This window comes from Condylura cristata, unplaced genomic scaffold, assembly GCF_000260355.1.
Source record: "Condylura cristata isolate star-nosed mole 26May11 unplaced genomic scaffold, ConCri1.0 scaffold00020, whole genome shotgun sequence".
In the NCBI taxonomy this organism is placed as follows: domain Eukaryota; kingdom Metazoa; phylum Chordata; class Mammalia; order Eulipotyphla; family Talpidae; genus Condylura; species Condylura cristata.
This window is the reverse complement of record NW_004567121.1, coordinates 2,073,998-2,083,666: the sequence shown is the minus strand read 5'-3', so window position 1 is coordinate 2,083,666 and position 9,669 is coordinate 2,073,998. Positions and strand designations below refer to the sequence as shown.

At 40.0% G+C, this 9,669-nt stretch overlaps 1 protein-coding gene across 3 annotated transcripts in view; it reads right to left on the bottom strand.

Moving 5' to 3' along the window:
- Positions 1–2,135: 2,135 nt before the first annotated feature.
- The window catches only part of BUB1 (BUB1 mitotic checkpoint serine/threonine kinase), a 31,395-nt gene continuing 23,861 nt past the window's right edge, over positions 2,136–9,669 (bottom strand). For 2 of the 3 annotated variants that reach the window (XM_004686115.2, XM_012727394.1), the window contains 8 exons: positions 8,566–8,804; positions 7,390–7,533; positions 4,574–4,689; positions 4,097–4,258; positions 3,787–3,944; positions 3,521–3,695; positions 2,870–2,976; positions 2,136–2,416 (listed from right to left, as the gene is read on the bottom strand). In XM_004686115.2, the coding sequence (XP_004686172.1) occupies positions 2,221–2,416; positions 2,870–2,976; positions 3,521–3,695; positions 3,787–3,944; positions 4,097–4,258; positions 4,574–4,689; positions 7,390–7,533; positions 8,566–8,804 (1,297 nt within the window). In that variant the 3' untranslated portion in view covers positions 2,136–2,220. The remainder of the gene's footprint in view (positions 2,417–2,869; positions 2,977–3,520; positions 3,696–3,786; positions 3,945–4,096; positions 4,259–4,573; positions 4,690–7,389; positions 7,534–8,565; positions 8,805–9,669) is intronic. The other variant, XM_012727395.1, reaches the window with a different exon arrangement.

Below are 9,669 nucleotides of genomic sequence, written 5' to 3'. Positions count from 1 at the left end.
CCCTGGCACCTCTGGCCTATATCCTAGTTCTTGTATGCATTGATAAAAATAATTCTTAAAAAAAAAATAGGTCAACTAAACTTGTGCATTTAGTGCCCCTACTCAACTCTGTAAGAGACATGGATGAATAAGTCCCAGCCCCGTCTTCAGGTGAGTGAGCTACAAGTTTATCCACCCACCTTCTGCTGTATCCACTCCCATTGGCGATTAGATGACAGAGCTTTATCCCATTGTGTAGATAAACTCTGTGTTGTGTGTGTGGACACATTCAGCCAAAAAGCACTCTTAGTCTTGGTTCCCTTGGAAAATGGTCATTTTCAAAAGGAAAAAAAAACAAAAAACAAATTAAGCGCCTCTAAACAGGTGACTGTTTAAAGAAATGACGAATCATTCATCTAGGGGAATGATGGAGACCAATAATGATGGAAAGATGAGGAAGAGAAAAGCCTAAAAGTTTGCTGTAGTTCCCTTTTGTTCCTGCAAGAAAAGTTATGCTACTTCAACATGCCTTAAAGGGCTCACCTTGGCCCATGTCAGTGAGCTGCAGGACAAACATCAGAGAGCCCCCACTGAAGCAGAGGGAACGCTTAGCACCACTGCCAGTCAGCTTTCTTCTCAAAGTCCCAGGAAATGGCAAGGGAAAAGTCACCAGAAAAAAATGGGGCAGGGTAAGCATTATAGTAGTTTTTAACTTGGAAACTTAAGAATCCACTGAAAAACTTTTTTCTAGCAATCAGAAGGCTTCATATATTCAAACAACCAACTAGAAACACCTGAAATCTGACTTAAACTTAGCAACCAAAGTCCTAAGTATTTAAATGAACTCTAATACTTAAAATCAACAGAGGACTTCTTATTTCTCACTTGAGAATGGCATTTTAAGACCAAAAAAAAAAGTTTAATTTTATATATCAGAGTACAAGACAAAAATCTAAAAAATTTTATGGCACAGAACTCTAAGAAATTGAGACAGATCACAGATCTGGGACAAACATTTGTGCCTTTTATACAGAGGACTCCTACAAATTAACCTGTAAAAGAACAAGTGAAAAGTGGACAGGTAACAGAGGGCTCACAGAAATAGAAAAAAAAAAAAAAAAAAAAGCATGACTCTTTAATATATTAATATATTTGGCCTAATCCAGAGAATATGGAGATAAGGTTTTCACCTGTCACAGTGGCAAGGCCATGCAGCCCTGACTGAGCAAAGTCTGCTGATCAATTCTGGTGCATATGGGCCGTCCCTAAGAAGGCTATTTGCAAATGTTGATAGACTTTTAGAAGTGCTCGTCTTTGCCCCAACAATTTCACTTCTAGAATTTACATTACAGATATATCATAAAATGAAATATTAGCATTAACAAAACCTAGGCCATTCTGTATGTAGCTACACTTGCCACTAAGTGAGTAAAGCAAGCCAAAATCATGCGAGGTATATAAAAAACGCACAAAAATATGCCTGGATAGAAAAAAAAGGGGGCTCGTCCTTGCTCTGGGAGGGGGGAAAAGGCTGGAGGAAGCAGCAGTTCCCTCTGTATTCTGGAATTAGTTGTCTCCTAGGTGTCTTCATCTTAATGCTGAGAAGGGAGGGAGGGAAGGAGAGCACATGGCAATGCGTGTTATAGGATCCTTCAGCTTAAAAAAAAAAAAAAGCTAAGTTGGCTGTTATAATTTTAGAACTAATTAATGATCTATACAGTTTATAAGCATACTTTTAAGACCTAAGATTTTCCTTTGAATGGTACTTGTAGAAAACAAAGTGCATTATGATTTTTAAACCTATAATATTTTCCATGGATAGCAATGAAAAACAGATACGATCAAGGACAAGCAAATTTTATTCATAAGAAGTCTGTTGTACATATTTGGAGAATTTCACTTATTTTATACAAACACAAACCCTGAGAATTGGAGGAAAAAAGATTGATCTTGGTCCTTTGAGTTAAAACAAATAGGTCAGTGTTTAAAAAGTGATTTTAGAGGATGTTAATACAAATTATTCTCATGAATGCTTGTCTCCCAAGAGCAGCCTAACTAGCCTGCTGTACAGGAAATTTATCATGGTATATATTTTGTTGAAATATTTACAACTAAGCAATATTAATATGTTTTGTGGACTTTATTTTTAAGAAACATTTAAATAAACCATAAGTGTGGAAATATCTAAGTTCAAAGTGAGCAGGCGAACATTTACAAAATGATTTTTAGAGTAACTGTACTTTATTTTCGAGAGCGCTTATACTCTAAGAGCAGTACGATTAGCCTATTGCGCAGGACCCTAATCTTGTTTGTATAGTGTTGCTGAAATGTTTCCTTCAGCTTTTGCCTTAACAAAGCCAAAGAGGGCAGGTGATCACAATCTGGTATATTCAACATGATGTGAAAAAACTCGTTCCACATATCCAAATGAGGAAGCCTGAAGAGACAAAGCATCAGTAAAGGATCAAGGCAGCATCCAACAGGCAGTGCAGCCCCACCCTGTGTCTGACCTCCGAAGGCTGAGGCAGCTGAATATGCAACTTTCCCCTAGATGCAGCTTTACCCCTCAAAAATAGAAGCACTGAATCTATTACAGATAAGAGAAAGCAGGATCTATTATTCCCATCTGCAAGGCAAGAAAACAAAAGCCAGGGCGTCGTGACTCGAGGTGATTTCTCTAAAAGGGTCATGAGGATTGAGTGGTTACAGGATGCCAAGCACCAGGACCTTTACTGGTTCTGAGCAGTGGCTCCGCCTGCTTACATGCGGGGAAACAGGCGCCCCGAAGCTCTGAGGCGCACTCGCTCACCCACACCTGGGACTGTGCTCTTCCACCTCCTCCCAATGCTGGGGTTTCTCTTTTTACTGCTGTACCAGTGATGGCACCTACCTTCTAAAAAGACCCTCTGGCTTCCAGACTCCTCCTTCATTTTTTACTTTCATGTAAGTGCCACAAAGCATGCAGTACACTGTTGCAGCAACTCCAAAGTAATCAATCTATAGAGAAAATATAAGCATATGTGCCTAAAACAGTAATTTACACAGGAGTAGATTAAGAATCAACGTGGGCAGCAAGATAAATAACCACAGGATTTTACTTTTAAAGAATTTTGGAAGTGACTTGCTCAGCTGTCCCACTGACATGTCCTACTAAATGCATGTCCAGGCTTTGCTGTTAGTTCCATGGACAGCAGACCCCTCACCCCTCCGGAGAGTGCTGTGGGGAGCTGTTCTCCTTGAGCTGCTGTGTCCTCCCCACGGACTTCATTTCATAATATGGGTGAGTACAAAGCCCTGGCCCTCTCCCTATGGGCAGTTCAGCAGTCCTCCCTACTCCTTCCTTTAGGACGCTCTTGTTCTCTGACTGACTCAAGAGTCTCTCACCCTGTGGCGTGCTTGCAACAGGAAACAACACTGAGGTATGACCTAAGTCCAAGGACAAAAAACTGGACCAGTTCAAACTGACCCCCCAAATTCATGCTAAAAATTCATGCTGTTAATGTCATAAACAAGAATGGTTCAAATCTCTCTATTTCCATACCTGATAGTTCCATGGTCTGTTACTGAGCATCTCAATACACTGAAAACCAGATGTTTCACACTTTGCTGTAAATGTAGTTCCTTTTGGAAAAAGCTTCATATCTATACTCTGACCCAGATCAATCAGTGCCAAGCCAGCAGCTATATCGTCATCTTCACCGTCCTGTTCCAAAAATCTGTAGTAGACACAAAGGGGGCCAGGCTGCATGAGCACTGCCGCCCAGGCTGCTGGGCAGTGCAGGGAGAAGCAGCAAGCGCAGCACTCGCCTGTTCCCAAGTATGAAGTTGTCTGGCTTAATGTCTCCATGAATGATCTGGCAGTCGTGGACTTGTTCAATCATGTAGAGCATTCTGATAGCAAAAGAGAGAACTAGAGCCTGAGGCATCACCTTTTCAGTGGTGTTTTTATACAGGTTAATGGCATTCTAGAAACAAAAGAGAGAATTTGAGTAGGCTGTACAGGAGTAGTGTCATTTCAAGCCACACACTTTGGGCCCACCCGCCACCAACTACAAAAGCTATGTACAACACACAAGCCATAAATTTATGTCTATATCACAAGAGTAAATGCACTTACTAATAATGTTCCATAGCTGTAGAGATCTCCTACGAGAATACTGCCATTCTGGAATAAGTGGGCAGAATAGAACTTGATAAACATGTGTTGCATACTTGGTTTTAGTCTCTTCATCAGCTGAGTCCCAATGTAGAATTCCCAGGGATTGGCAGGCTTCTGGACCTGCAAATCAGGTATGTGTCATTCATATCCGTCTCTCGTTCTGGAAAATGATAGCAAGAAGGCAACTTCCATCCCATTTCCATCTCAAAATAGGCTAGAAAGTGATGACAAGCCGTGAATTGGTCCTGATTGGGACTTGCTATGGGATTGTAGTGGCAAGGTAACTCTAAATCCTTGTAGGATGGTTTTTGATTCTAAACTGATGGCTATAGAACTAAATGAAACTACCGCTCGCTTAAAAGAGAAAAACATGGTGGACAAACTCAAGTTTAAAATTCATTTCTACAACACAGAAAAACCTGTTCAATCTTTTACCTTTAAGACATATTTCTGTTTGTTTTTGGTATCATTCACATCTTCATGGGTAACTTCATAGACTTGGGCAAAAGCCCCTTCTCCAAGAAGATAATCAACATAGATCTGAAAAGAACCTTAAAAAAGACAGATGTTTCAAAATGAAAAACAAAAAGCTCATGACATACTTTATTGATATATTTGTAAAATTTTCTTGACATTTGAATTGCTTTATAAATACAAATAGATGTAGTTCCCTTAGGAGACGTTTCTCTATCTTAGATGAAAGGTAAACACAAAATCGCCCACTTTTAACATGTGTCGGCATACAAGGGCAGCTCTGCTGACCGCCAGGCCTGTCACTCAGCAGCAGGGACTCGGGCCACCACCCTCCCTTCACTGTCGTCTCATCTGTAGAGAGGGAACATCTGTGCTGCCTGCTTGGCAAGGTCACTTTGATGTTAGAAAAGACGTGTAGAAAACATCTGCAATTGTTAAATAACATGGCTTTGAATAGTACAAGCATTTTACACCAGAAACATAAAAGGCAAGCTATATCTGTGCCATTATGTCTGATAGTTAAATTTTTTATTAAACATTTTAGAATAGTTTGCAATTTACAGAAAAGTTCCAAAGATTGTAGAATGTATGTTCTGTCCCATTTCCTTTGTTGTTAACTTTTACACAACTATGGTGCATTTGTCACAAATAAAGAGCCAACACTGGCCTATCACTGCTAACTATACACCACAAGACACATTCATCGAGTTTCTCTGCCAGCCTGCGATGTTTCTAAGTTGTTTTTAGTGACCACAATGGTCCCAAGGAGTACTGGTCAGGTATGGTGTAGAATTATGAACTCAAACTGACTTTATCTTGCTATTTTCTAATAACACTAAATGAATTCAGTACTCAAGAATTTTACTTGAAGAGATCACAGATAAAGTAAATGTAGAGATCCATTAAAAAAGCCTTAAGGTCTCTCTCTCAAACACACACACACACACATACACACACACACACAGCCTTAGGGTTTCACGAGAAGGATCATAGAGGTAAAATTTTCATTATTTTTTTAGGCTAATTAAAAAAATAATTCACATGTTAAAAATCAAATATAAAAAAGTAGGCTTCTGGTTTCTAGTCTGGTATATAAGGAACTTATATACCAGGACACCAAGTTCCTTGGTGTCACCACTGTTCCTTCATAACAAGAGAAAGCTGAACTGAAAACCAACAACTCTTTTTGGGTTCATTAGAGAATTGAGGTCACAAGGCAAGCTACTGCTCCAGAAACTGAGGAGAATGGCGACTTGACAGTGCAGAAGAAACCACTAGAGCTAGTGGTGATTATGAGAGAAAGAACTGATACCGCAGAACTTACTTCAGAACAACTCTGTGGGGAGACCCAGAGACAAGACACACAACCAAGGACACGGAAGAAAATTTTAGTCTTTGAAACCTACAGTAACAGCAGACAGTAAACACAGTATAATCCCTACCTACATAGGCGTAACACCTCACAGTCTGGCAGTTTCTTACACAAGTAACATACTCTTATCATAAGGTGAGCAACCACGCTCACTGGTATTCACTGGTATAAACTGAAAGCTTATAGCCATACAAAAAGTATATAGGAATGTATAAAACAGTTTCACCTATTATTATTAAAACTTAGAAGCAACCAAGACATCCTTCAGCTGGTGAATGGATAAGTATGGTATGTTCATACAATATTATTCAACTAAAAAATTTGTCAAGTTATAAAAAAACATGAAGGAGTCTCAACTGTATGAAGCTAAGTGAAAGAAGTCAATCAGGTGGGTCTAACACTGTATGGTGGCAACTCTATGGCTTTTTGGAAAAGGCAGAACGATGGAGACAGTAAAAAGACTAATGAAGTCAGGGTTTGAAGTGGAAGGAGGAAGGGATGGATGGGTAAATCACAAGGCCTTTTAGGGCAGGGAAACTATGCTGCATGTTGCAAGTAAGTCATACATTTGTCAACTCCCACAAAAGTACACCATGAAAAATGAATCCTAATGAAACTATGAATTTTAGCTAATGACGTGTCATTGTTGGCTCATCACCTTTAACAAGAGTACTGCACAGACGCAGGAAGTTGACAATAGGGAGTGTGTGTATGTGACTGGGCTGGGGTGGAGGCAAGGGCTTTAGTAAGAGTAGTCTACCGACTGTTTCACAAAGTGTGTTGCTAGAAGTCTTACTCCCATAGTTATCCACATCCACCCTGTTTTCCACTCATCATCTTCATTAGTTTTAAGTGTCCTTCAAATGTTCTCTGGAAATGCTATTAAATAGGAATATATATTACCTTTCCCCTTTTGAAGAAATAAAATGCATCATAAAATGTTAGTCTGTTCTTCCACTTAATAGCAGTCTTTGTAATCATTCCCAGGCAGCAGTGAGCTATCTTTTGCTGCAGAGATGTTTCTTGACTTATGAAGTGGTTCCTGCAGATAGTTATGGTGCTTCAATTTGTTGTTTACATGCACTGGTCATTTTTGTATGTATGCAATACTTATGCAGGAAATTCTTGAAAGTACATCTCTGGGTCTTTTAAGAGTACAAGCATTTTAAATATGGATAGAGACTGCCAAATTGCCATCTTTCAGTTATATTCTCACAGCAGTAAAAAATCCTCTAGTGATGGCTTAACAAAATGTTCTCCACTTAATACTCTAGATAAAGCTCTTTATTGGAAGCAGGGAAGGGTGGTAGGATCGGTGGTAGGGGTGGTGGTGGAGTCAGGAGAATCACACACATGAAGTACCAGAGAGGAAGACCTTAAAGTTTTATTAACATGTAATTCTTACCCAATTGAAATTCAGTCTTGGGCTTGATGGCTGGAAGATTACAATGCCATTCATAAGTATTTGCATAGGAACTCACTGGTTTAGAAAGGCCAGATAAAAGCTTGAGAATCAACTTTTCATCCCATGGGTTCTCAACAGTGAAGTCTTAAAGGAATAGGCACAAAAAAAAAAATCAGTACCGAAGAATTTTACTGCAGAAATATTAGATAAAGCAAGTACAGACACTGACTACATAAGCTTTCAAAACTCTGTCTTCCAGGACTGTTGATTCAAATAATAAAGAAGTGTCAGACATGAAGCTGGATAGTTCGGTACAGTTCATTCTTTGTCATTTAGATCTACAAACTTAAGATAGCGATACTAAGAACATAAGCACACCAAGTTTCTCTCACCTGCCTGTAACACAATGATTACATGTCTTAAAGGCAGACTTGGACATTGTATGAGATGTAATTTGTGTCCACAAAAAAGAAATCATTTCTAAAGGGAAAAGTTTCTGTCCAATTTAGAATGCTACCAAAAATAATTCTAGTATTGGAGAGATCAGATTATTTCAGCATGATTAAGACTTCCTTAGCACTATGCACATGGAGGACACTCTTTTGGATTCTTTGTCCTTAGTGACTTATTTGGCCCTTATAGTAAGACTCTCTAGCAGTGCCACTAAGTGGTAAGACTCTTAAGTAGTTCCCTCCACCTTATAAACAGGAAGAGGGACATAGAAAATTAAAGTCACCTTGGTTAGATCACATCCCCGATGAAGAAGGGAAGCTAGGGTGAGAACTTAATCAGTCTATCTCCATAGTCTACCCTCTTAATCACTTATGCAAGACTGAGTGAAGGGGGTGGAGAGCATTCCTTTACCCTGAGACTTGGTTTATTTTTCTATGAAATGGGGATAACAGTATTAGATTACATGCCTGGCACAGAGTAGGCCCTTAGATTCCAATTCTCTCCTCCACAAGTAGTTATTTTGATGCCTTTTACCATCCACACAGACTGATTCGCCCGTTGAGTGTGCCCACTGTTCTATACTGTGAGGCAGTGAGGCCATATTAGAGCTGTTTCCTACTCAAGGGCATGCAAGGCCTTGCTCTTAGAGCTTCCTAACGGAGCAAATTTTACCACGTTATTCTCCTGACTCATTGACAGTCAAGACTGAACATCTGTTCGTACTTGGGGCACTGACATTCCCAAGGCAACTGGTCTGCATTAGCTCTCCTGGAAGCCCAACACCGACACCAGGAGGTTCCATGGCAGAGGCGGGGTCAGTATCTGTGAGTCTGCAAGCCTCCAGGCTCTGCTCTGCCTCGCTGGTCAGCTTATCACTCACAGCAGGCTGGCTCACGCAGAGCGAAGATGCTGGAGATACACTGGCGGGGAGTGCTGCTTCTGGGCTTTGCTCCTGAATCAGACTGGATGTGTTAAAAGGGTGGAAGAGAAAACAAAATACATCATGATGAGAAGCTTAGTGGATCACATAAAAGTCCCACAATAGTTCTTTTTCTATTAGGAGTGACATTTCAAAATTGCATCATAAAGAGTTGATTGAAGCATTTTCTTTAGGCAAACTAAAATCCGTAAATAATTATCTACTATGAGTAGAAATAAAATCATAAACATGTAATACGTCCAGTAAACAAGTGAGGTGATAGTGGATCTTCTCTGGTGGGAAACGGTGTTAGGAAAGGGTGTATTTCATCTCTCATCTATACACCACTGTCATCATCCAGACTGACTGTTCCAAAAATAAATAACATTTTTACAACATTGAGACAGAAATGTCAATCATAAATCAAATACAGTACGTATGCACACACAGTTGATCCCTACTCATGGCTTCCTTATTTGCGAATTCATGTAGAAGCTAAAATTTATCAGTAACCCCACGTCAGTCTTCATGGTGTTTCTGCAGTCTTCCACGGGCATGCAGAACACTGAAGACTCTGCATTACCCAGGATGCATGTTCCCAAGGAGGGCTGGCTGAGGCGATCCTCTGCTTTCATGCTGTAGCTCTTATACCATAAACAGGTGTCCTTTGCAGTACTTTAAAATACTTTTTTTGCTTGCATTTACTTTTTGTTGGTGGTTTTGCAGGGTAAAATGGTTTCCACATGTAATGCTGCAGCACCAGTGTTGCTACGCCTAAGGAGGCTGTGGTGTGCCGCATAGAGGTCACATGTGATAGGTAAGCCTGGGTCAGGCCTGAGTCCCAGGGCTGTTGGTTGGAAGCTTAATGGTAATGAAATCAACAATGAAATTTAAGTAAAGTGTGTTTA